The 26,090-nt window shown below is 50.2% G+C and overlaps 8 protein-coding genes across 8 annotated transcripts; 3 read left to right on the top strand and 5 right to left on the bottom strand.

The window, feature by feature from the left end:
• Window positions 1–52: 52 nt before the first annotated feature.
• Window positions 53–763, bottom strand: CI109_106905 (uncharacterized protein; the record flags this gene model as incomplete). Its single annotated transcript, XM_032002031.1, has 2 exons — window positions 53–551; window positions 609–763. The coding sequence occupies 2 exons, from the start codon at window positions 761–763 to the stop codon at window positions 53–55; spliced, it is 654 nt and encodes a 217-aa protein (XP_031863588.1).
• Window positions 764–1,104: 341 nt separating this feature from the next.
• On the bottom strand, window positions 1,105–1,799 carry CI109_106904 (uncharacterized protein; the record flags this gene model as incomplete). The annotated part of the gene is made up of 2 exons (XM_065967923.1): window positions 1,105–1,618; window positions 1,675–1,799. The coding sequence occupies 2 exons, from the start codon at window positions 1,797–1,799 to the stop codon at window positions 1,105–1,107; spliced, it is 639 nt and encodes a 212-aa protein (XP_065823995.1).
• A 1,028-nt stretch (window positions 1,800–2,827) lies between these two features.
• On the top strand, window positions 2,828–5,255 carry CI109_106903 (uncharacterized protein; the record flags this gene model as incomplete). Its single annotated transcript, XM_032002032.1, has 7 exons — window positions 2,828–2,917; window positions 3,010–4,507; window positions 4,568–4,728; window positions 4,792–4,924; window positions 4,984–5,063; window positions 5,129–5,176; window positions 5,238–5,255. The coding sequence occupies 7 exons, from the start codon at window positions 2,828–2,830 to the stop codon at window positions 5,253–5,255; spliced, it is 2,028 nt and encodes a 675-aa protein (XP_031863589.1).
• A 1,872-nt stretch (window positions 5,256–7,127) lies between these two features.
• CI109_106902 (uncharacterized protein) lies at window positions 7,128–10,740 on the top strand (the record flags this gene model as incomplete). Its single annotated transcript, XM_032002033.1, has 7 exons — window positions 7,128–7,329; window positions 7,394–7,613; window positions 7,676–7,967; window positions 8,036–8,251; window positions 8,313–8,521; window positions 8,584–10,334; window positions 10,403–10,740. 7 exons carry the CDS (start codon window positions 7,128–7,130, stop codon window positions 10,738–10,740), a joined length of 3,228 nt encoding a protein of 1,075 aa, XP_031863590.1.
• A 415-nt stretch (window positions 10,741–11,155) lies between these two features.
• CI109_106901 (uncharacterized protein) lies at window positions 11,156–13,277 on the bottom strand (the record flags this gene model as incomplete). Its single annotated transcript, XM_032002034.1, has 6 exons — window positions 11,156–11,599; window positions 11,670–11,745; window positions 11,812–11,954; window positions 12,020–12,596; window positions 12,741–12,953; window positions 13,048–13,277. The coding sequence occupies 6 exons, from the start codon at window positions 13,275–13,277 to the stop codon at window positions 11,156–11,158; spliced, it is 1,683 nt and encodes a 560-aa protein (XP_031863591.1).
• A 1,540-nt stretch (window positions 13,278–14,817) lies between these two features.
• On the bottom strand, window positions 14,818–19,592 carry CI109_106900 (uncharacterized protein; the record flags this gene model as incomplete). Its single annotated transcript, XM_032002035.1, has 16 exons — window positions 14,818–15,207; window positions 15,264–15,409; window positions 15,473–15,749; window positions 15,812–15,944; window positions 16,010–16,281; window positions 16,345–16,487; window positions 16,550–16,658; window positions 16,719–16,871; window positions 16,932–17,041; window positions 17,106–17,238; window positions 17,291–17,392; window positions 17,467–17,592; window positions 17,680–18,689; window positions 18,760–18,946; window positions 19,102–19,214; window positions 19,409–19,592. The coding sequence occupies 16 exons, from the start codon at window positions 19,590–19,592 to the stop codon at window positions 14,818–14,820; spliced, it is 3,588 nt and encodes a 1,195-aa protein (XP_031863592.1).
• A 385-nt stretch (window positions 19,593–19,977) lies between these two features.
• Window positions 19,978–23,227, bottom strand: CI109_106899 (uncharacterized protein; the record flags this gene model as incomplete). The annotated part of the gene is made up of 8 exons (XM_032002036.1): window positions 19,978–20,558; window positions 20,620–21,311; window positions 21,375–21,686; window positions 21,752–22,164; window positions 22,223–22,364; window positions 22,425–22,639; window positions 22,706–22,793; window positions 22,863–23,227. The coding sequence occupies 8 exons, from the start codon at window positions 23,225–23,227 to the stop codon at window positions 19,978–19,980; spliced, it is 2,808 nt and encodes a 935-aa protein (XP_031863593.1).
• A 381-nt stretch (window positions 23,228–23,608) lies between these two features.
• On the top strand, window positions 23,609–26,047 carry CI109_106898 (uncharacterized protein; the record flags this gene model as incomplete). Its single annotated transcript, XM_032002037.1, has 10 exons — window positions 23,609–24,287; window positions 24,348–24,429; window positions 24,493–24,575; window positions 24,631–25,043; window positions 25,098–25,174; window positions 25,226–25,276; window positions 25,334–25,399; window positions 25,453–25,627; window positions 25,697–25,831; window positions 25,889–26,047. 10 exons carry the CDS (start codon window positions 23,609–23,611, stop codon window positions 26,045–26,047), a joined length of 1,920 nt encoding a protein of 639 aa, XP_031863594.1.
• Between the last annotated feature and the right edge of the window lie 43 nt (window positions 26,048–26,090).

The following is a 26,090-nucleotide window of genomic DNA, read 5'->3' as shown; positions in this document are numbered from 1 at the left end:
GAGTGATTTGCTGGTCATGAGACAGATGGTCTGCTCACTCATGACGGTTCAGCTATGCTGCAGGGCTGAACTTGGCAGCTACCTTGACCCAATCCACTTCGTGTTCTCCGGAATGGAGCTGTTCTGCCACAGCCATGGCTCTGTAGAGGCCAAGCAAATAGGGAAGGGAGCACTTTTTCGCTGCATCGACGCTGATCTTGTCGGGACGAACGAAGGAATGAGATATGTGACAAAATTGCCGGACTGCGCATTTGGCGAGGCGAACGTCGTCCAGACGACTTGCGATGCAGAACACCCGAAAGGCGAATGCCTTCTCATAGAGAAGGCAAAGTGCGACCAACTTTATTCTTTCGATGACTCGATTGCAAGCGAATCTGCGGGCAAGGTTGATGATCGGTTCATAGTCCGCGATTTCGTTCAGTAACACTGGAGGCTCGTCCTTGCAGACATAGTCGAGGAAGAGAAGAAGGACCTTGGCTGGGCGATCGATTTCGATGTTCGAGCTGGTGCTTGTGATATGGAGCATGTCACGAAAGACCGAGCTTCGCGGGCTACTAATCAGTACTTTCTCGGAGACAGACATGTTGAACAGCTTAGGTCAGGCTCACCTCATGGCTTTCAGATAGTATGAGTGGACCTTGAACTGCACTCCATCATCGCTGACGAGAGTGATATCGGCCTTCTCATCGTTATAGAGCGGGTGTACCTTGGACTGAGCGACTCCTTGACTATAGTCAGATTCGTCTTTCTTCTTTAGCGGCATCTTGAGGCCGATGACTTGACTGCTCGTCCTGATCTTTGATTGAACACCGCACGCTATATTTATACGGGAGACGAAAGGAAGAAAGAAGGAAGGAAGGAGGGAAGGAGGGAAACAAAGAAAGAAAGACGTTTGACAACGTTGTAAATGGTCGAGAGGGATAGTTCTCACTCTGTAGGCACAAAGTGCACGGACCACCAGCAGTATAGTACACGTCACCTGTCTGTGCTCTTTGAAGGATCAGGGAAAGCTTGACTTGCTGCACTACAGCTTGCTTCTACAGCTTGCTTAGGAAATGCATCACTCGTACACAATTCAGTCGCTCTCCCAACAGTCCGCCCCTCCTAGGAGGCCGGAGTGAAGTCCATCCCCGTCTTCCTCCAGTCGATCAGTGCCGTGCTGCCCGAATAGGGGTCATTTACATAACAATTCAACTCGTTGACTCGCACACTGGACAAAAATCCCAGCAAATAAGGAAAGCTGCAATTGGAAGCAAGCGAGAGTGGCATTGGAACTTTTTTCGATGTCAGTTTTGCCACATTCTCATCCACAGCCATTCTCTCGATAGAGGATCTGGCAAGGCTCATGTCGTTCCAGTGACTTGCCAAGCAGAAGATCGACCAAGGGCGCTCGAGTAGAAAACCGCGAGATCGCAAGCGGAGTCGATCGATAACGCCGCCGCAATCAAATTTGTTGGCGAGCTCGAGGATACGCTGAAATTGTTTCCAGTCTGTGATGGTCGGAGCGATTGGAGCCGTCATGAAGTCAAGTAACTGTTTGACATCTTCCGCTGGGGCATCGATATGAATCGGGGAGCTTTGCAGGTCCTTGTTCCCCAACATATCGCGGAGAACGGTGCTAAAGTGATTGCTCCAGAAGTTAGTCAGTGTAACCAGGCATCGTAGGAAGCTTACCTAGCTGCTTTCAGATAAAACGAGTCCACTCGGAACTGTACGTCTTCGCTGCTGATGAGGGTGACGTCTGCGTCGGAACGGTCATACGATGGATCCATTTTCAGCTGTTTGTCGTCGATTGTCATTGTTGGCGCTGATACCGTAGCTCTCTTTGTGGCTCGATTGGTTGTCTTGCGCTCGGATTGTTATATCTTGATGTCCAATGGTGGGTGACTTGCGATATCCGGGACGAGGAAAAGGATCGAATATTATGAGGAGTTTTATAGGATGCCATGGGTGTGACTGCATTCTGTGCGGAAGCAGGTTGCAATCGTTCCGCCAAAGTTGGTGAGAAGGTGTGAGAGTAACCTTCTTTATGATATAGTTAGCTGAATTACGACCTTTCAGTACCGAGTGATCCATATACGTCAGTGGGTCACGTTCCCTCAACTAACACGCCAAGTCAACCAACTGTAAGTCCGACACGGTCAGAGCGTTCGGATTAAGTCTGTTTCACCTCGATCAGGAGATGGTTTCCTGTATATCAGTTACTCCTACGATCACCTGAAACACTGAAATGGATGTGCATAGTCAATGCAAAGGAAGTCGTGAGGTTCCTTTACTGTGCAAGCAGGTCTGATTTATAAGTGTGGTCCAGACCCGAAAACGCGACAGCGAGATCGGACATACCTTTGCGATTCTCGATCATGCATGATATCGTGGGCAAGCGCGCATGCACCTTACCAAGCTTCCCACATGAATCTGAAGGACATTGACGATCTCTGATCTTTTATGATTGTTACGACATAAGTCAATACAATTGGGAACTTTCATTCTGTTCGGACCTGGGCACCGAATTCAACCTTGTCGCGCCACTACGAATATCAGTCTTAGCACCCACCATCGAGCGCAGTCATCTCTCCATTGCAATCTTCCCATAAAATATCACTACTCTATCATCACTGTCTCACTCCATCATCATCACTCCTGTCCGAGAAAGACATATAAAGCAAAGTGAGACATATACAAGTCAGTTTTGACGTCGTGCGTCCAAGATATGAGTATGGTTCAATCTGGAATTGAACATGGTTTAAATTTCCCTCCACCTCACAATAACAACAACAACAATAACAACAAACAACAACAACGACAACCACCAAGACCCGTCGCTAGGATGCCTTCCGCCAGGGATGTGATCACTGCAGTCAGCTATGTCAGCCCTCTAGAGAGGCTAGAAGTAGAGGGAAGGAGTGCAAGGAGTCGAGTGAGTACCGCCAATGCATGCATATACGCTTCAGTTCTGTGATTGTATCATATCCCCAATACCGTGCTGACGTTCTCCCTCGATGATCATAGGCCAACTCTGCCTCTACAGCTACTGGATCTTCATCTACATACACCGCTCCCAGTTCAGCATCATCCTCGTCGTCATCCCAATCCAAACGATCTCCTCCACCGGTTCCTCCATTACAGCTCAACCTCTTTCGACCCAGTTCGGTGGCATCAATCGATACCCTTTCCAGCTTCAACTCCCACAACCATACGGAATACGACTATGAAGAGGAAGGTTCTCCCTCGACACCGAAGGCATCAAAATCGGGCAAGCAGTTCTTCGAATTCGGACTGAGACCAACTATCTCGCCAACACGAGCTCGACAGGAAAGCGAAAAGTCTAGACTAGCATCATCAAGTGTTGGTAGCACGACACGAGACAGTGCTCTCACCCCTAAGAGAAGTTTCACCGTCACATCTCGTCGATCTCCGTCGTTTGGGAAACCTCAACCACCGTCTTTCCAAATTGTAACTCAACAATCACCTCCGTTTCAATTGCGACCTGTTCCAGGACGTAATCGACAACGATCGGCTTCAGACGCTCATGCGCGAAATGTACCGCCGGCTTTACACCCAGAAGAGACGGAGATTACATCGGACTGCGCGAGTGTCCATGGAGAGCAAGGGAGTGATTGGGGTGATGACGAGTCGCAATTCGAATGGGTCGATACGGAAGGAGCACCAGAAGCTGCAAATGGATTGGAAGGCAGGAAAGCGTCTGGTGGACTGAGTCCTACTAAGAGGTTATCAAGGTTTAAGTCGGTGGTATCAAGAGGAAGTAATAGCAACGGAGATGCTCCGAAGAAGTTGAAGAAACCTCTTGTCATCCCTCGACGTGCAGCTCCACCGCCCCCGCCTGACACGGCATCTGCAGAGAACATCAGACCACCAACTCCGTCGAAATCGAACCTGTCAAAAACCTTATCACAATCATCCAAATCTGCCCCTCGACAAGTGGAGCCGCCTCGTCGCGCAGGCACTCTCCGTGCGACCAGCGATAGCGCTCGACCACCACTCTCCTCCCGATGGACGGATGGACCGAGTCGATCTTCCCCACGTTCTGATGCATTCAAGTCTCCCATCTCTCCAAAAGCATATCCTTCTCGATACGTCGACGCTCCACGCATGGTACCCCTGAAAGATGAGGCCAGTGGACTGATACCTCGAATGCCTCACAATGCGAAGCATAACTCGTCCATGTCTATTCAATCGGCTTACTCATTATACGATCTGGACAGTGATAATTCGTCGCCCTCTACACCGAGACCAGAAGGTGAAGTCGCGTTCCCCAAGGGCAAATACGCCAAGGTGTCGATCAACGCGTTGGAAGGAGAGAGTGCGTCTAGGGACAGAACGTCGTCGGACGCGTCCAGAACGGCCAGTATAGGAGAGACAGGGCGGACACCGGAAGACTTTGTGCATTTAGGTATTGAGGCGAGAGGGAAAGGGGATATGCCAAAGAGTGCTTGGTACTTTATGAAAGCTGCTGAGGGTGGCAGTGCGACTGGAAGAATGTACTGGGGTGAGTCTGCTCATATTGGCGAGACACTATCAATGCTGACCAGTCATACGCGTTTTGCAGGATTGGCTCTACGACACGGTTGGGGCGTTGCAAGGGATGAGAAACACGCTTTTATCGAGCTTCGTCAAGCATGTAACGACTCAATAGCAGAAGGCGGACTGAACTTCCATCATTCTCCCGGAGCTGTCAAACTTACCAGTCATCAGAAGAAGATTATGACAGTCAGTCAATCCCTCAATTGCTCAAGTAACAAGCTGACCACCAAAGCTGTGACGCGAAAACAGAAAGATCTAGCGGTAGGGATGTTCGAAGTGGGCAATTGTTTCTTAGATGGAGTGGGAGTGAAGAAGGCGCCGGATGTTGCGTTGCAGTATCTCAGGTTCGCAGCAAATCTGGGAGATCTCGCGTCGCAGGAACGTAAGTGCAATTCAGGCGATCTGAGAGGCAAAGGCAGCTGACACGACGTGGCGTTGCAGAACTCGGTTTCGTTCTGTCCAAAGGTGCGAACGGGATCAAGAAGGATATGAAGGAAGCTGCAAAGTGGTATCGAATGGCTGTGAGTCCCACTCGCATATCTAGGCGGCGCGTTCAAGCATTCAATACTGATATCGTCCACTACAGATCTCCCAGGGATCGAGCAACACATTCGGTCTGGCTTGGGTATGGAAGGTGAGTACCCTAGCGATGAAGCTGGTTGACGAGGAAATGCTAATGGAACTCGGTGGCATAGGACAAGTACATGACGTAGCGGAACGGAAGGACAATAACGACGGGGAAATGGCATGAAGAAACGATCAATTATGAGCAAGAAATATGAGATACGATAAGATGTAGCATAGAGCAGTAATCTACGATAGATAAAGGACAATATACGGTTCGAGTAAAGAGCAGTTAACCCTAAATCACGATGAAACAGCTTGAAAATATGAGAATCGTTGTACCGTAACGGACCTGACATGACCTGAAATATCAGGTCCGAGACTAACTTGTATCACGTACTACAACCTCCCATCATCCTTCCTCGTTTGATGACTGTCCAGACTAGTAATTGAGAAGTACGATATCCAGAGAGTGGGTATGTATTTAGGCGTGATGCGTAACGTGGGAAGTGTGGATCGGATCATTATACTACTGTGCTCATGAGCACCTTGTGGATTCTGGCGGAATGAAGATGAGAAGGAGCTGTGCCTTGGGAACAGTAGCTGCGTGCGTCTCGAGGCACCTTGTATTCTCGTTGGGAAAGATTCCAGACTCGCCGGGAATACATCCATACATACGATTGAGAAGGCACTCATTCGATCGATGCCGTGCTCAGTGCCCGATACTGCCATCACTAGTGGTCGGCAGGTACAAGTGTTTACTCTCGATTACCGACCGAATGACATGGAAAAGGGTAGGTAGGCGTTGTGGCTATTCCTGATAAAGTTACAATACAGAAACAGTAACAGTAACATAACAGAGCAGAGCAGAGCAGATGCTGGTCAATCCATGCTGCAAACTTTGTACTTTTTTTGGTATCTAATACATAACTTACCGAGATCAACATTTGCATTGAATTCCGCTCCGCGACTGCTTTTATGTCAAGCTCGATTGATTGAGAAAAACGTCATAGAGTGACAAGCACGCTGAAATAAAAAAAGTAAACAAGTCTCATTCAGGGTTCCTTTTCTCTTTTTTTGACCTGAACCATCATGAGAGAGAGAGAGAGAGAGAGAGAGAGAGAGAGAGAGAGAGAGAGGGACGGCACATCGTGTAATCACCGGACAACAGCGGACGGCACGTCGGACACAGGGGGATTGTCGAACGAGTCATATCACTTTTTCACAAACATCTTTTTCGTTCCGTCCTGACCGAAAACAATAAATTGCGTAACTCACTCACTGAACAAGACGAAAACCCTTTCTCTCACTCTCTCTCAGTGTGCAATGAGCGAAACGCGGCTGATTTCCTTTTTAGTTCAGGGAGCGTGCGTTCTCTCACCACTCCGGGCACAGGCATAGGCAAAGGGCATCGTGGCACAATAGAGGGAGGATAGGAGTAGGTAAACAGTGAAACAGATGTGCTGCCCATCCATTGTGATAGATCCTCACGTTGTAAAGGGTGAAAAAGCAAACAAGACTGCGAGTAGACCTTCAGCACCTAGGTGAGAAGGTGTACACCGACTATACCGTACAGTGTGGTCGCTTGTTGGGTCTAGGTCTATCCGTTCCGCTTACAGTTGGTTTGCACTGTACGATGAGCTAACTCACCCTACATACTAACTAACAACTTCACCCCCCTCTTACCTCTCAATTGTGTGTTGTTAGTGTTCGATTCCAGTGTTTTGAACTTGATCTTGTTCTTCTTCATCTTGGTCCTCGTTCTCGTTCTCAGTATCATCTATCTATATGTTTCTCACCTACAGTCATTCTTTAATATAGACCAACACACCCAAACGAACCCCCACTGAACTCGACACACCGAGGCCACCACGACATTTCTCAATCAACACCAACATCACTACGAAGAACAAACAGAGAAAGAAAGAGAGAAACACAGAGAGAGACAGAAAGGAAAGGAATTATAACACCCACCCTCAGAGTCAACACACCGACACCAACCCCGACCACACACACGCACGATGTCCGCGGTTGCCCAAAGACAACATCATGTAGATCCATCGGGATCGAGCTCGAGACAGCAATCCTATTCTCAATCTCAAGCGGGAGGACAGTCACAAGCGACAGTAACTAGGAAAAGAACGAATGCATCTAGTTCAAAGGACGACGCGAAGATGATTGGACAATGGAGAATCGGGAGAACGATCGGAAAAGGCAGTTCAGGTGGGTACTTTTTCGGCATGGCCAAATATGTGACTGATCGTTGACGATGTTATCTTCTTTGTAGGTCGAGTGAAGATTGCCAAACATTCTATTACTGGCAAATACGCGGCGATCAAGATCGTACCCAAAGGTCTTATCCTCACTTCCCGAATGTCAATGTCCGAAGCTGGCGCGAGAGCAGACAAGGTTTTGTTAGGTATCGAGAGAGAGATTGTCATCATGAAATTGATCGATCATCCCAACGTCCTCAACCTCTACGATGTCTGGGAAACCAGCACAGAACTGTAAGTGCCCAACGAAAACGCAGACACAGCCATCTATCGGGAGCTGATCAAAGGTACTGTAGGTATCTTATCATGGAATACGTTCCCGGTGGTGAACTATTCGACTACCTCGTCAAACGCGGTCGTTTACCGGTCTCCGAGGCCCTTCACTACTTCCAACAAATCATCCATGCCGTCGATTATTGCCATCGATTCAACATTTGCCATAGAGATTTGAAGCCTGAGAACTTGCTCTTGGATAAAGACAAGAATATCAAGGTGGCAGATTTCGGTATGGCAGCTTGGGAAGCTGGTGAGAGGATGTTGGAGACAAGTTGTGGTAGTCCCCACTATGCTAGTCCAGAAATCGTGGCGGTACGTTACGTTCCGTCGCGTCGAAGTGCTCTTTCTGGAATTTGAACTGACGATTATTCGGCATACAGGGCAAAGCATACCATGGTTCTTCTTCGGACATTTGGTCTTGTGGTATCATCCTCTTCGCGTTGCTCACAGGAAGACTACCTTTTGATGACGACAACATCCGATCATTGTTGCAAAAGGTCAAAGTTGGCGTCTTCGAGATGCCAGACGAGATCAAAGATCCCGCACGAAACCTGCTTAGCAGGATGTTGGAGAAAGACCCAGAGAAGCGTATCACTGTACGTTTGCTCGCACCTTCCCTTCAGCGTCCAGAGTCGTAGCTGATCAGCCGTCGCGTAGATGCCTGAGATCCTCACTCATCCCTTCTTCGTATCAAGACCCCCTCGTCCTATTCCCGGTCGAGCGCTCGTCTCTCCTCCTAGCCTTGACGAGGTTGAGCGACCCGTCAACTCCCCCGAGGAGATGGACGCGGACATCATGGGTAATCTCAAAACTCTTTGGTCCGGTGCCACTGAGGATGAAATCATCGCTGCTCTGATGAGCAAAGAGTGAGTATACCGACCGATTGCACTCCTTGTCAAACTGTTGCTGATCAATGTGGCGCACATAGGAAAACATGGGAAAAGGCAATCTACCATCTTCTCATCAAGTACCGCAACAAGCATCTTGAGAACTACAACATGGATGAAGAGGAAGATGCCGAGGCGAGAGCACGTCGACAAGCTCGTCGACAACCTCAATCCGGTCCTTCCCCAGCTAAGAGAAAGGGTGGACAACCGCCTTCCACTCAACCTCGCCTTGCTCCCCTCGGTGAGAACGAGACGATCGAGAACGCCCAAGTCGTCACTAGACCTCAAGCTCCCACTCCTAAGAAGGCTTCAGGTGGTCAAGCGACTTCCGACGACTCACCCGTCCCCAACAAGGTCAATGGGAAACTTGCACCTGACCGTGTTCCCGTTGGACCTCGTGCACCTGCCAACCGGGGCTCGTCCTCAAGCGACAGTAGTGCGGCGCCTGCTACCCCTGCCATCGTGTTGCAAGAGGCCACACCGACCAAGGATATGCCTCCTCCCGACTTCATCCCTTCCCCTCGACCTCGATCTGAGATCCTCAACACACCTTCTCCTACCGTTGGTACCGACGCGTCTCAACTGCAATCGATCTACGCACCTCAGGTTCCGGACAGCACACTGCAGCATTTCTTCAACGAAGTGGCTGCTCAGCTTAACACGATGAACATCCGATCGTCTGTTGCATCCGGCTCATCGACCACCAGCTCAGCGATCCTTGGAACGGATTACCAGGCATACCTTGCTTATGCTGCCGGTGCTTTCGGCACTTCTGCACCTCCTGCTACTCCCATGCCTATGGAAGGCGCTGAGCAGTTTGCCGATGCGGATGACGATCAGACTGATGCCGATGTGGCGAGTATCCACTCAACATTCACTGCGACTGGTCAACAATCGCCTCTCGTCGGACTTGGTCTCGGTGGACCCCCACCTCCTTCCCACGGTGGTCGACCGGGATTGTATCCCCTTGTCAACCCTGTCAACACCCAACGATGGAGTTACGCCTCGTCCACCGGTTCTTCTCATCGAGGACCCTCTGGCGGGTCTTACGTCCCCATGGAGTCCCCTCAGATGTACTCCTCCAACCCTTGGGATGCATCTCCCACTCCGATGTTCCAAGCTGAACGACCCGCACCCGTTCCCCCTCCTCGGGCCACTCGAGTTGCTCCTGCTCCTACCGCCGCACCTGTCAGACCACCTTTGCCCAAGACAGTCGGATCTCATCTCCAGCGAGACGAATCATATCTCGTCATCGACAGTGCGGAACTTCCTGCATCCGAAACGCCCAGTATCAACTCGTGGGGCAGCAAGTCTTCGACTGGTTTCAGAGCTCATCGAGGATCCGATGGTTTCGGCATGTTGAAGAAGAAGAAGACGGTATCGATCGACCCAACACCGTACTCTCCTGATCTTCTTGGTCCCCCCTCGACAGCCTCTTCTTCCACATCAGGTATCTCACCAAAGAGATCATGGTTCAACAACTTGTTCTCGTTCAAGCCCCCATCTTGTACCCTTTTGTCTCACGACAACATCGCCAGTACTCGTGATCATGTCAGAAGGATCTTGCTAGACTTGGGAGTCCGAGTTGCCATTGTTGAGATTGACGGTTTGAGAGGGTTGAAGTGTCGTTTGGACGAAGTGAGAGATCCCAACTCTACAGGAGGGAATGTGGTCGTTGTCAAGGGAGTGAGATTTAAGGTCGAATTCTCCAGAGCTACTCCGGGTAGTGGACAAGCGAGCAATACCCTTGTCTCGCTCACTCAGGAGAAAGGTGCCCAATCGTCTTTCAAGAGTGAGTACACTTCGCATTGCCCGATTTGAGATATGGACTGTAGCTGATTTCCATCATCTCTTTCTTAGCCATCTTTGGTCAACTGAAACAAGTCATCGAGTCATCATCTTCTACCCCTACCGCATCTCGATCACCTACTGTCTCTGTCCAACAACAACGACATCACACTCTCCCTTCAGCACTTCGGTCCGGCCCTTCATCGGCAGGAGCCGGCGGTAATGCCAATATCTCTGCACCGGGTCCTTTACTCTCAGCTCCTCCAGTGAGATGGACATCGTCAGCACCTACTACCCCAACAATGGAAAGTAGTCCCAGATTCGGAGCACAACAACATCCTAGTCCCAACCCCAACGCGGGTCCAAGAACACCCCAAAGCGTTCAATTACCTTCTACGATAAGGTTTTAGATACCCTCCCGGATATGATCTCGGTCCATCTCATCTCACATACACACGTCTTTGTCATTCTCATGTTATACTCTCCTTTCCTAGCATCTCATTCCGTCTCATCTCACCACATTCTCTTCTATGGACTCGTGCTCTCTCTATATATATATCTATCTCTCGGTTATGTCCTCTTTTGTTTCGTAGTAACGTAAACGCAGTTTAACGCAAAGTAGTTGGAACGATGAACAATGCAACGAATTCTTACTTCGCCTAGCGATGGCCAGATGACTTGGCAGTTATTATGATGCAGCTGTCACAGAATGCTGAAACACCATTGATCGACCATGCTCATGATATTCATAAATTCAGGAAATCCTCTGGGAGATTGTCAAATCACTTGTGACTGCAAGCTGTCTTCATTGCACCCTTTCACGCCTTATGGTTCCTTTCTTCTTTTCTGCTCCAAAGGCGTCAAAGGCGGTGTGATCCCCATTGGTCCTGAAACATTCCCACCAACACCTACACCCAGTCCTCCACCACCGCCTCCTCCACTGGCACTTGCTCCTCCACTTCCACTAGCACTAGCACTGGCGCCTCCACTGCCTCCGCCCAAACTCCCACTGCTCGTCGTACTGAGCCTTGCTACGCTCTCACTTGTCGATCCAGCACTCGCACTGGCACTTTGGCCCGACACACTTCCACCACCGACACTTGCACTCGTCGCGCTTGTCCCACCGACTTCGACCCCACTAGCCGAAGAGGCAGACGTTGGCGGATCGACAGGTTGAATTGGTCGGATGTCAGGCCGGATCTCGCTTGTCCTCGATTCAGGTAACGAAGGCGGTGGTGCAGGTGGAGGTGTCGCGACAGTCCGTTCGTTCTAGGACGCGAACGCCAAAACACGTCAGTCGATCATTCTTGAACTCAGCATCATGACATAAAAGTCTCACCTTGCGCGTGTTAAGCTTAAATCCAAGCTTGGCGAAATGTTCCGCCAATTCAGTCGGTTTGGGTAACGGCGGAACCCTATGACAATCAAGGGTTTCAGTCTGTCTGATCGCCATCCTATTAACGCGAAATCACCAGACTCACTGTCTCGGCGAATAGATCTTGAATGTCTGACTTTCACAATGCGCCAACTGAGGTGCCGGCGAGTTGTTCTCAAAGTCCAACGCGGTCAAGTCGAAACATCTGAACCGGAGCGTATACCGACCTTCTTGCCGAACCGATAGATCCTGCAGACACATTTAGCGCGGCCTGCGAGCAAGCGTCAAGCAGCGAGATCCTCCTTGGCACTCACTGTGAAAAGAAACCATAATCCCATGGTCCCGTCTATTGCAGGAACCTTGACTCCAGCCACATGCAAGCTGCCAAACAGATTCCTCCCTACCCCGTTGCCCCCTGCACTCGACGGATCAGGTCGTCTTCTCTTCTCTCTGGAAGGTCCACTATGCGGTTCACCCTCTTCATCACTGTCTGATGCGAAACCACTGTATGATCCAACACGGCTGATCGGTCTCGGTGTTGGGGTAGGTGACGAGTCCTCCGCATATCGACGTGACGCTGGAGGCGCGAGACCGTTGTCGTGCGGTTTATCGGTATGAAGACTCGTGGAAGGACCTGGTCCAGCGACTCCTACATCCACACGCTGCAATGAAGCCAACGGGGTACTCTCATCGCTATCCCTACTCCTCATATGCACATCGCCTTCCGAATCTCGGTCTGGATCATCGTCCAGTGATATCGCGGCCATGTTGGCCGAGGCTCCTGTTGATCCTGACAAAGGGAGATTGAAAGTCGGAAGATCGAATGACGCGGGAAGCATCGACGGTGGACCAAGCTCGGCAGCGCATAGCAGATGACTAGGTTCGATCAAACTGATCACGAGAATAAGTCAATTGGGTGGGCTGGCGGGCGACATAATAGTGGGATACCCCGCGATGGGCACAGACAGAGAATCTATCGTGGCTGGCCTTGAGGGGCATAACACTCCATCCCAAAAAGAGGAGACTCAAACACACCTCGGGTCCACCTCGTCTTCATCCCAATCCGTCTCTCCTTCACCTTCTCCTACAGCGAGAGTCGATCTCGCACGACGACGACCTGATTCGATCTGTCTCCGTCGACACTCAACTATGCGCATTCGGACAATCGGAGCAGGTCCAAGAGGTCTTCTGTCTTTGTCCGTCTTTCTCCTCCCTAAGACTGGTTCTTGTGCGACGTTGAGTGCAAACCTTTTTGAGCATGACGCCATCAGCTCAACACCCTTTCAGACCATACAACGATTTAATAGTTTTCAGGCTTTTCGGGCCCGGATCAGATACTCACCTCATCTCTTTCCCCCTGAACATTCCTCGCTCGAGTAGGACTGGAGGAGTGAACAACCATACCGAACCATCTTCGCCATGCCTAGCCGTCAGGCGAGTTGCTCCTCCTTCCGTTGCAGGATATGATGACGAAGAGGCGGAAGCACCGCGTGCAGTTGCTGAAGTCGCGGAGGTGGTGGATGAATGTCGCGCACTTCTCGTGTCAGACGATGGTATAGGTGGTGGAAGCATCCCTACCACTGTCACCGGGTATCAGGTTCCTCTGGAGGCGAGGCCAGAGCGAGGTGCAGTATCGTTGCAACTATGTCGATATAAAAAGTGAATATCACACCTCCAACCTCTCTGATGGTGGTATAACCCGCTGTAGATCTCGGAAAGACTCGATGTCCGATTATTTAAGTATGCCGCACGGAATTCGATGCTAATGCTGAATGGTATCTGTGGGGTATCGTATATGTTCCTATGCACCGCACTGGATGTGATGCTGTTGTATATGTACAATCGGGTGACAGACCAGACGGAAACTTCTGGGTTGATTATTGATCTTTGTCGTCACATGAATTGGTTTATTTCTGCTCCAGTTGTCTTTTGGGTCTCCTTTCGGTTTTCGGGGTTTTTGTTCGTTGTTTCGTTGTCTCGTTGATTCGTTGATTCGCCACTGGGCCGTATCAAGCGGTTCAATGATCTGAGTGATGCATTGTCGCGGAAGGTTGATGAGGCCGATAAGCAGGGAATGATACGTGTATGTTGGTACGACGAAGGAGCAATAATGACAATGAAAAAGTGAAGTGATGGGCAAGGGAGAGAGGGTGGTGATGGTGGAGAGAGAGAGAGAGAGCGAGAGCGAGGAGTAAAGGAGGAGGAGCAAATGGACGTGATGATGTGTTTTTTTTCACCACTACTCTTAATTCACCCTGAGTTTGGGATGGGTGGACACTGGTATTCCATCACCGTGCCTGAACATTCGGTCCATTCCCCTGAAGGGTAAGACACAGACTGCCACAAAGGGGTTCATACCCATGACGCAAGCTTATCCACGACACTAGTCACTCACTTTGACCCTTCCTCACCCATTCACCCTCTCAACTTGGTCCACATGCGGAATAGACGTCGTACTAAGCCAAACGACCATTATCACTGATCACTGATTCATTTATGATCACTTTGCCTCGTCATACTGTGGTCTACATGATGATCTCATCATTCCACTGGAATCGTGTCGTGTACAAGTCATATTCTAGAATCGCGTCACGAAAATGAACCTGTCTCTTGCAGACAACCAACAACAACAATAACAGTCTTTAACCACAGCAATCGATGTTATTTATGATCGGATCCGAACAATACCCTGCATCTCCGCTCTAGGACCCCCGACCAACTCGGAAATACCTCAATCCTTGACTTTTGATGCCGCTTTCCATTTCCACCCCACATATCCTTCTGTCTTTCTGTCTTCTCAGTCTGGATGCATAGATTGCCAAAAGAAGGAGAGAAGGAGTGTCTAACAACTTTGACCCCGAGATCCCAACCTTCTATTATTCTCATGAACATACCCTGAACAAAACTATGAACCAGGTCGCGCCGTCCGAAGATAAACTACTCAATCTCATAATCAATCAAGCATCATCAAAGTCACACTTACGGTTATTGGACGTAAACTCATTTTATGGTGTTCCATGGACCCGAAGACGCATCTTCGAAACACACACATGTACGTTATAGATATGCATCTCTCTCAACTCGCTCAGAAGCAGCTATCACTATCGTCGATCTAAGCCCCTCCTCGAGCTCTCTTACAGGCCAGATCTACATCTCCACCTCCAAATTCCAGACTCAAGCCTGAATCTCCATAACTCTTATTGATGATCCCCACCGCCTTTGTCGTCTCCTTTAACAACTCGTTCGTAATCTCCTTCCAAACAGTCTGTATCAACACCGTATTGTTATTGCTGCTGGTGGTAGGGATGGATGATGATGGATCGTCGTCTTCCCCGAAGTGCTTGTCGACACGTTTTGACATTGCGTCAATTGCTTTTCGCATATCTTTCACACTGTGATCCTTGAGCACCTTTTTCAGTGCTGATCGGTTATACGATTGGTGAAGAGAGACTTCGTTAGGTGGTATGGTCTGTGATAGTCGTTCCACACCGTCAAAGAAGTCCTGTGCGAGACTTTGTGTCAACGGATCGTACAAGCATGATGGGAGACCTCACTCACGATGAATTTGGCGAAAGATCGACGGATCATCAATTTGAGATATGTCGACAAGTTCTCATCGTACAGACCCTTGGCTCGCTGAAGGAACACACCCAGCACAGGCGAGTCAAGTCGAGACAAATCCTCGACGAACTGATGCATGTTCTCTGCATGTCGTGTGACCATATCAGCAACTCGACCGCTTCCACATTCCTTCGTGGGCTACTCACCGATCATGATCACATGGTAGTTCAGTTGACCCTTATCCTCCGTAGCTTGTCCGTCCGCCCTGTCCATCTTGGCCAGTTGCTGCAATGACCCAAACACGGAATTGACAACCTTTTCGTAAATGTCATTCACTCTTGATCGGATGGGCAAATCGTCATATCCATCCAACTGCGATTCCATCTTTTCGACGAAGATTGGGAAATGCTTGACGAAAAAGGCGACACCTTTCCGTTTCCGCATCGTTATTTTGGATGATTCGATCGTACGTATCTGCTCGTTCTGTTCGAGCCCCATATAGAATCAGCCAAGTATGGCACATCCAGCCGGAACTCCTGACTCACCACAAACATGTCCAAGATCTGCCGTTGTCGGGCCAGCTGCTTGTCAAACATCTGCGCGAAGAAGATGGACGTATTCTCCTCTTCTGCTTCCATAGCCAATCTCTCAGTCACCGCGATGACACCGATTATTGCCCTAATATAGATTTACGATCAGCTATCTGCTCTCTGCCTGAGCTATACGCTAGCGTCGTCACTCACACTGGACCTTTCTCCACGGCCGCCTCGATCCACTGTCTCAATTCCATCTCCACAAACCCAAAGATCAGATCCATCATACTTCTCACCAACTGCATCATCCCATTTGACATCCCTCGACTTGCATGTCTGGCCGCTTGTCTCCTGAAATAACTGTCGAGCTCCATGTGATCTGCGAATGTCGATTCTGTATCGGTCAGATGGAGGAATGCGTTGATGAAATCTTCTTCTTGGACAATTTGGTTGATGATCTCAGTTAGAGCTTGGCGGTACAGCTCAAACGGATGTCAAGCGAGTCAGTCGCAGCCACAAACATCACAGATTCTGTCGCAGCTCACCTCAGACGCTCGACCGAGATTGTCCCCTCCTTTTCGCTCTTTCTTGGCAGCTTGCTGATTACCTAAACCGAGTCCAATGACGTTTTTCGACTTGAGTAGTGCTGACGGCTTGCTAGGATTGTTACCTATCGCACTCGAAAACGCTATGGATACCTTGATAAGCCACGGCACAGAACGTTACCCGCCTTGGCGAAGGCAGACTCACCCGCTTCGTTACTATGGTCTCCCGCCGTTGCGTTCAGTGACGCCATGAAATTCATCAACATGTCCTTCATCTCTGACTGATGCAGTTGACTGATGGTCGACATGTAGTTCTCCATTCGCCACGCGTCAGTCCTCTCCGCTTTGCCAACGAGTCAGCTGGACAGACTTACCGAACACAGTTTCTGGTACCTCACTTCGTCCATCTCCTTGACGTACAGAACCAGTCCTTCGTAAGTCATCAAATATTCACCCATTGCCGTATGCGGTGCTAGCGTCATTGTCTTCTTCGATGTCTTTCGGTACTCGGAAAGGGTAGTGTCCGACTGCAGGAAAGAGCTAAATCAGCTCCAAGCCATAGATCATGCAGGAAAAAGATGATCTACCTGGTATTTGAACGTGACGTCCAGGTAGTCTGATACACGCTTACAGAACTGAGCGCTCTGTTCCCTGTACTCTTGCATTCGTGCGATCGTCGCCGCTACTTCGGCATTGGCTGAGCACATCGGTCGTCTTGTCAGCAGATCCACACCTGGCAATCGCATCCTTTTGAGACTCACCAGAGTCCATTCCTGCCTGCAGGGCCTTGTACAGCGACGCTGCAGCCTGCTCGAGCGTCTGCACGCCCTTTGCAGTCTGAGGTGACTCTTGAGTGAGCGTACGCAGATCTTCTGAAGGCACTTCGACAATTTGCTATGAAACGAGCTATCAGCAAGACCCTCCGTACTATAACGGCTCAACCCACCAAAAGTTGACGTAGCTCATTCAGGAGAGCTTGTTGGTTGGAAGTCTGGACTTGCAGACCACGATTCTGCGACTCGATATATGAGATGTCGTCGGATACGGCCTATGTTGATGACTAGGTCAGCTATCTTCTCTACGTGATCTTCCATCATGAAAGAACCTCCGCATCACACTTACGTTAAGCTGCATCCTGTATCCTGTGATCTGCATATCTATATCATCTAGCTCCAGTAATGCCTCGTCGATATGACCAAGCACTTGAGCGATCCGGTCGTCCGACTCCAAGAACGCATGTATGTTTGCCTATATCGTAAGTAGCATAACATATCAGCTTGATTTCCCTCGTCGGGGACTGGTATAAACCTCCGATAGCTCCTGATAGCAACTCACAGAATCCAACGCTGCCAGCTCGTCTAGCAATCTTCCTTCGATAGCATCGGCACTTCCCTTCTTCTTCCCATTCTCACCGACGACATTACTAGCTTCTGTCCAATCGAAACCTTCTAACAGGTCCTCCACATTCGCAAGGACAGCTTCATCGTTCAATCCTCCATCTGTCCCGTCGTCCACTGTCATCCCCGCTGCTCCGGGCAGAACTCCCGTTCTGGAAGTGAGCAATACTTCTCTTGAGAAAGTCGTATCGAGAGGTGGAGGATGGAAAGATGCCCTTCGACTAGGTTTCACTTGTTGTGGTGTGGGTAGTTTCGGTTCTGAAGGCATATTAGGCGAAGGTTCCGTCGTCGTTATTAACGGTGTAAGCATCTTTGTTTGGTGTGGTTGTTCCGCAGGTTGAAGGGTATTTGATTCATCCGTACCTCTTCTTTGCGGTTGTGAAGGTGGGGGACCTCTTGAAGATGAAGAACGCGATCCTTCTCCTCTAGTGACTTCATTGATCGCTCTCATCCCCTCATTGGATGCTTTTCGCATCATCCTTCCTGCAGCTGATCCAGGTTGATCATATTCCGACGCTGCGGAGATGTTCCTCAATGCGCTCGGCCCTAATCGATCTTCTGACAGTTTCCTACTTTGCACCGCAGGTGGAGGAATTGGAGGGGGTCCCATCCCGATAGGACCGTTACCGCCATTCGTAGAAGGATGAGGTGGCCCGCGAGGTGATTCCGCTCGACCCATGGAAATCTCGCTAGCGGACGTTCGAAGCATTGACGGTTCGCCCAAGGGCGATCTACCAAACGTCGCTGCTGTAGGTGTACGTTGTTCCTCGTCCATGGAAGGTCGACCTCGACTGGCCGAGTCGGAGGCAGGGTAGAAACTTGATTGACCGGATGTGTGGGAGGATGAAGAGCCAGAACGGGTTTGTCGAAGAGGTGGAGGAGGAGCAAGTTCCATTCCTCGAGGAAGAGGACTGGAAGAAGATCCATTTCGGTCAAGGGGAGGAGGTGCTATCAATCAAGCCAACCAGGTCCTGGGTCAACTCGTTTCACCCCATAATCTGTAGAGAAGGAAGCTCACCACCATTCCCACTTGGTATGGGTGTACCACTCGGCGCCATACTGAAATTGATCAGTTCCGGTAACTCTCCCTTTGTATACGTTCTGTACACCTTGACGACGGAGTTGAGAAAGTGACTTTGGTCTTTGGCGCGTTCCGTAGACCAATGATAACGTCGGATGGTCATAGTCAGAGCAAAGTCGAGGGGCTACAGATAGAGAGGAGACGGAAGGCGGGAGCGCAGGAGCGAGTGCGAGGGATTGGCAAGTAGGACGAATTGACGACAATGATGATGGGGTAGGAGACGAGTTGATAAGTGTCAACGCAACCACCATGCATAGGACTGAGAGAGTAGGTGCTCACCCCTATCACTTCCAGACATCGCATATCCTCCAACTGCCATGTCTTGCCCTTTGAAAATGAGAGGTTGTTATTCCGTTTCGCCTTGTGTATGACCACCTTTCCGAGTTTGGTGACTGGGTAGGGGAGCGAGAAGAGTGTTGTTAGTGTTAGTGTCGAACACTGATACAGCCATGGTCATGATCGTCCCCGCCCCCTTTATGATACGCCCTCACACATGTTTGGGAGCCTCGACTGCACTATACAGAAGTTCCCACCGAACCCACGCAAAAACATGGTATCAACAGGACCGGGGGGACTGCCAACCCACCTGCCAACATCAAATATCTAGTCTTCGGACCACTCCCATCCCCGCCATCATCTTCATACACCTTCAAATACGAGATCAACGTCTCTTCGGGCGTTCCATCGTCTCCTCTTTTGGTGAAGAGAGAAGATATGATGTGATTCCTAACGTCGTCGGCTGAGGGTTGACGGACGTGTTGGCCCGACATCGTTCTTGGGTTGTGGTACCGTTGACCGCTGACGACCTGCAAGGCGTGGAGATATTTATCTACCTACTGCAACGAGTGTCCGAGTTGAGCTTGATTGAGTGGTTGTACAGATGAATACATGCACAGTCGCATCAGTTTGTTGTGAGGAGGCCATCCAGGACCGGTGGGTGGGTGGACGCGGATGCTGGTGACGTCCGAGCCGGTCGATGATACGGACGGACAACATGACAATCTCCGGGATTGAGGTCCTAACAGAAGTGTTCAGATGAATTCCTGACGATGTCCACCGGCATGCATGAGATACCAACAGGCTCGCGAGCAACATAACAAGCAAGCCAACGGCTCGATGCTCATTGAATTATGTGCATACATGCAGTTTTGTGATTTACTTCCCCTTTCCTTCTCCCAACCTTCCGAAGAGATTACCGACAACCCCACTGCCTCCACCTTGAGACTTGTAACTCTCTAGGAAATCTCTCATCATCTCATACTCTCTCCTATCTTCACCTTCTAGCTCTTTCGCTTCTTCCACATCTTCATCTCCGTCCAGATCATCGTCTTCCACACCGGCACCTTTGAGGGCAGCTCTCAATTCCCTATCCATAGCGATGAGATCATCTTCGTCCATCTCGTCTAGGTCCGCTTCGGTAGGAATGGACGGTAATGGATTCGCCATAGATGGTTTCGACTTAGGTTTGGCTTTCTGTCCCTTGCCTGTGGACGTCGACTTTGCGTTGGACGTTGTAGAGGGTTTGGTCTTGGCAAGCTCTTCTTCCATCGCTCGCATGACGGTTTCGAACGAATCAAGAGCGGTATTGGGTCCATCCTCAACCACAACTTGAGGCGCAGCAGTCGGCGCTGAGAATTGCACTTTCTTCTCCGTAGTAGTATTTGTCTTGGGACGCAATTTCGAAGGTATCTTATCCCCTGAATCCGCTTTTGGCTTTGAGGCTGAGGGAACAAATGCTAATCACGAACGTACAGAATGTCAGTGTTTTGCTGTCAACCCAGGACAAGCCGTGCTCACCTCCTCTCGCTCGACGATCCCCCAAGATACCCTCCCACATCTCATCCGTAATACCTAATGCCTCTCTTGAGAACTTCAAAAACTCTTCTTGCTCATCGTCCATATCAACGTCCATTCCCTCATCCTCCCCCTCCGCCACTTGCGGTTCTTCGTCCTCATTATCCTTTCCCCAGACCCTTCTCTCTATCTCGTCGTCAATATCGTCCCCTAGAACCAACTTCTTTCTCCTCGCTCTGTCCTCTGCTTCCTCGTCCTCATCATCATCGTTCTTATCCTGGTCCATCTCTTCGATCTTCGCACTTCTGTCGGCCCCATCACCCCACTTCATCTGCGCGATTTGCCTTCCTATCGTACCCGCTGGCGGGAGATCGGCTTCATCATCCGATTCATCATCCGAATCTGAGACAGCTCCGTCAAATTCTTGCTTAGCAAATCGAGGGGGTCGCATTTGAGACGGGATCAGATCTTCTAGCTTGACCTTTGTCTCCTTCTTCGTATCGGGTTTCGTTTCCGGTGCGACTTTCATCTCCGATTCCGGTTGCATTCTCCTACCCCAGTCATCGGCAGAGAGTCCTGGTACGAGATTTTGTAATCGTGTCTCCTTTTCAGCTTCTAGAGTCTCTTTTGTCGTTGCTTCGTCATCACTGTCGTCATCACTTATATCTTCGTCCATATCGTCGTCGGAGAGTTCGCTATCGTAGCGGTCATCGTCAGCCTGATCAACCATTAATCAAAGACCATCGCGCGATACTCACTCCACGAATCTTGCCCCCTCGATATCACCTTGCCCACCCACAAACTCCTCCACCTTCTTCGCCAGATCCTGTAACGCTTGCCCATGTTCTTCCCCCAGTTCGACCTTGCCGTCTGTCGTCTGGGTTTCGGCAGGGGCACGTCCCGAAGCTCGCATCATCATTCCGTCAAGCTCATCAGGAGAGACTTCGAGCCATGATTCGCTATCTTCTTCCGCGGATGGATCGACAGATAGCGAGTCTGCAGGAAGGTCGGAGGCTGATTGGACGGCACAATCGACCAGAAAGGCAAAGGATGGTCGTTGCGAAGCAGTACTGTCACAAAGCAAGCATTAGCTCAATCCGTCCATTAGTATGTCTGATGGCTGTGCGTAACTTACTCGGATGATTTAACACCTTGATATCCTTTCCTGGCCTCTTCTTCCCTCTCCTTCCATCTCTGACTTCCCTCCAATTCCTCGCCAAACCAACCAGCAGTCTTCAGGTTGTCCAGGAACTTTCTGTATTCCGCATCGTCTTTCAACGACTCTGCGACTCCGCCACTCTCACCGCTCCGACTTTTCTTTCCCCCTTCGCGATACATGATCTCGAACCCTGTTGCGATCTTGACACCCAGGTCTCGCCACCTTCGCTCGCCTTCCGATCCGGGAGTATCCCGAACATGCCATTCTGGACCGAAGATCCTCGGAGGATGGAACACTTGACCTTGTAGTTGGGCGTAGGCGGCTCGAGTCAAAGTGATCGGTGTGAGAACAGAGGGAGAAGGAGGAAAGTGTGTCATGCGTGATGCAGCCTGAAATTCCGTAATCAGCATTGGTGTCCAGCTTCAACCCATTGAATTTCGTGCTCACTCGTAATTGCGCTGGATCCCGAACGTAAAACCCTTCGACAGCTTTCTGTACCAGCTCCGGAGACTTTGCCAACGCTTTCGCCACAGAAACAGGTAAATAAGCCTTCGTTCTATGTTGATGCGTCTTCAATCCCTCAGGATAGCTATGCGGGCAGAACGAGCATCAGTCAGATCCTTCGTCACAGACCAGTAATAGCACATACCATGCTATTCTGTTCCAGACAGCTCGTTCCATCTTCTCTTCAGCCCCGTACTTCCCCGTCCTTACAGCTCTGACAGCATCGACTTCGTTCAACCACGCCTCGGGATCATATTGTCGGTAATCGTTGTCGTCATCAGGTAATTGTTTAGGTCGAGAGGCGGAAGATGATCGTACGGAAAGTGGGAGCAAGTGAAGATGGGCGCTGTGTAGCCATAGCTACACCGACGAATCATACACTAGGTCAGCTAACTGCGTCTACGAAATGCACAGAGATACACATACCCTGTTCTCCGCATTCTCAGGCGACACCCACGCTGGCAAGTCATTGGCTGCTTCGATGAGTAAGAACTGTCCGTCGGTATCTCGCACGCTGAGCACAAATGGGAAGCATAAGCTCTCTTACGAATTCTTTTGAGAGGCAGTATGGGACTGAACATACCTAATGACGAGCTCTGGCCATTTTCTGCTCACTTCCCTCAGCAACCAAACAACCAACCACTCATCGTCAACAGCATCACCGACCCTCATTCTACCTTCCAACTTTCCCCCATTCGTACTTGACCCACTACTGCTCCCAGCCGATGTGACCGGTGTATCCTCCACCACCTTGAGTTCCCATGAGTCCTTGTTCCATAACCACGGTTGAAGGAGTAGCGACTCAACATATTGCGTGATGAGTAGAGCTGTCGCTGCGGGGTCGAGGGAAGGTGGAAGATGGATAGTGTAGTCGAGAGTATCTTCGGATATCGTAGGTAGAGGGAACGGCGAAGCTCCGTTCGTGAGCGAAGGAAAGGAGTTGGACATGGTGAGTGCGGACCGTTGTATCTGATTTTGATTTAGCGCCCAATCCAGATGAGTCGAGCAAGGAAGGAAGTATGAGAAGAGATAGATAGAAGAAGATGGATAGACCAGAGCAAGTGGACGTTGCGTCGTCCCAACTTTTTTACTGCTTTGGGTGGCAAATACTGAATTGCGGAGGTATTTACGAAGAAGATGAGCTGCAGCTGGGGTTCCTTTCTTGAAACATCTACTGCTTCTCTTCTTACCTCATCTTCCGTGTACGAGTAGTGTAAGCATATATACCCAGTCTCGGTTGACCTCAATAGAACAGGGGATTCCCTCCTTCAGGTGGCCTTTTTGTTACTTGTTTGTTTCTTGCTTGTTTTCTTCTACGGACATCTTACGATGTTATCCTTCTTCGGCGACCAGAACGGTAAACCACCCCCTAAAACGACTATCGTCTCAAAAGTAGCTGTTCGAAAACCAATATCCAAGGTAGCAAATCCATCGACACCGAACCGACCTTCTTCTTCTTCTTCGACGACGACGACGAATGGTGGTCTTTTAGCTGTACCACGCTCGAATGGTGGATCAACTAGTAACTCTCCCTTGTCACGACCTGGATCATCTTCCTCTTCTTCCTCATCTTTGAAGAAGCCTACCGCTACGCCAACTCGACCGAAGATCTCATCACCTTCAGCTCGATCACCGTCAGCCTCGACGTTGTTAGCTGCGAAAGTAGTCAAGCGGAAAGCACCGAAAGTTGAACGAATCGAATCTGAATCCGACTCTGACTCTGGCGCTTCCTCTTCGTCCTCTTCCTCTGAAGACGCGTTGGATCCTAAACCGAAATCGAAACGACGCAGACAAGGGACCAGTACAAATGCGACGCCTTTCCCAGGTGAGGAGGAGCTGGGTGCAGGAAGGGAGTTATTTTGCCTGGATGAGGTGGATATGCGGGGAGAATGGGGGAGAGGATGGGTAGGGTTTGTGGGCTGTGAAGAAGTTGTGAGGGGGAATATGGGTGGATGGGCGGGAGGGAATCCGGAAGGTGGAGCCAAGAACTCGGAGAAGTACCAGGCTTGTGAGTGGACTTCTGCGACATTATCAGGTATGACCGCTGACAGGCTGAGGATCATGGTAGACTTTCCACAACCTGGCTTCGAGAACGGAGAGACATTACCTTCAGTCGAACTGCTGTATCCAACTTTGGGCTGTAGAGAAAGGTGGGCTTCCTCGGATTCTGCATCCTCAATGCGAGAAGCATACGGCTGACATAATGTTCACAGATTCATCTTGCTCACTCCTATCTCGCATCGAGAGTACAATCCCATAAGCGAGCTCCGGTCAGCTTTACGACTGATCCTCGAGCGTGAGCTAAGCGTCGGTTGATTCTCTCAACCTCTAGCTGACGGATTGCGTTGCAGATTATATACCTCCGTCTCACCAACACATCTTCGGCTCCCTTTCCGACGCCTTCGCCGAGCCCGCAGAGACCCCATCTGCTGTGCCGTCCCGTCTTGCTTCTCCACATCCTGGCTCGCTTGCGACACCTCCACCTGATGCTGGCTCTTCTCCTAGTCCACTCGTACCCTCCGAAACGATCGGCGATGCTCTACGTAAAGCTCTTGCTCCGAATCGACGGGATGGACCGGGCTTCGTCAGGGCGATGGAGAGGTTCAATACTGCGATGGAGGAATTGCAGAAGGATGGAAGCATGAAGACGTGGCTGCGGACGAGGGGTAGAGCCATGAAAGCTAGGGAGTGGTCGCTGTTGGTTGAGACTGTGCATGATCAGGCATATTCGCGAGTTGTTGGACCATACTCGAACGAGCTGGAGGTGGGTTCCGTCTCGCATGCTGCGCGAATGCTGCTGATCAACATGCTTATATAGCACCATCCGAAACATCCTGATGAGGTCGCTAGGGCCATCATGGGCAAGGAGGATGCCTATGGAGAGTTGAGACACAAGTGAGCAAAGTCATAAATACCTTGGGGACCGCTTAGCTAACATCGTTCAAGCTTCATGAGCCAAGTTATCCAGCAGACGGACCTTGGCCCCGATTCAGTCTTGTGAGCTCGCATCCCGCCGAGTATCATGATTGGTGCTGACGTTGATCTGGTGCACAGCGTCGATCTCGGTAGCGGAGTCGGTAACTGCGTAGTACAAACAGCCCTTCAAGCCGGTTCTCGCAGGTCAGTTGACTGAGTTTTGAGCAAACCGAGGAGCAAGCTGACTCCCTGTACAGCTACGGATTCGAACTTCTACCGGTCCCTGCCCATTGTGCCCGTCTCCAAGTGCAGGAAGTGCGAAGACGATGGGCGATGTGGGGTTTGAAGGGGAATCTGGAGGTCGAAGTGCACGAGGGGGACTTCAGAGTACATCCAGTCGTTGCGAAACGACTTCGTGAAGCGGACGTAGTGGTGAGTAGCTTAGCTATATACTCATACGCTTACAGCAACGGCAGTAAGCTGATAGAGTGCTACTTCTAGCTGGTCAACAACGAGGTGTTCCCTTCGTCTCTGAACATCGACTTGACCAACATGTTCTTGGACTTGAAGGAAGGCGCTACGATCGTTAGCCTCAAGCCGTTTGTCCCGGAAGGATTCAGGATGAACGAGAACAATGTGAGTGATGTCAGCTCGAGATGAGTGTTGTAAGCTCATATCTGACCGATCTTACAGTGCGACAGCTTTGCGGCTATCGTTCGCTCGTCCCAGCATGTCTACTACAAGGACTGGGTATCATGGAAAGGTGACTCTGGACGGTATTACGTGCAGAAGATTGATAGATCTATGCGAGCCAAATTCGAAGAGGAGATGAGTGGGAGAAGACGACGGTGAGGGGGAGCGGTGATCACCGCGGTGTCAAGGAGGGACAGATATC

This window comes from Kwoniella shandongensis, chromosome 13 (genome assembly GCF_008629635.2).
Source record: "Kwoniella shandongensis chromosome 13, complete sequence".
Taxonomy (NCBI): domain Eukaryota; kingdom Fungi; phylum Basidiomycota; class Tremellomycetes; order Tremellales; family Cryptococcaceae; genus Kwoniella; species Kwoniella shandongensis.
Note: the sequence above shows the minus strand (reverse complement) of the source record. Positions and strands in the feature narration are given on the sequence as shown.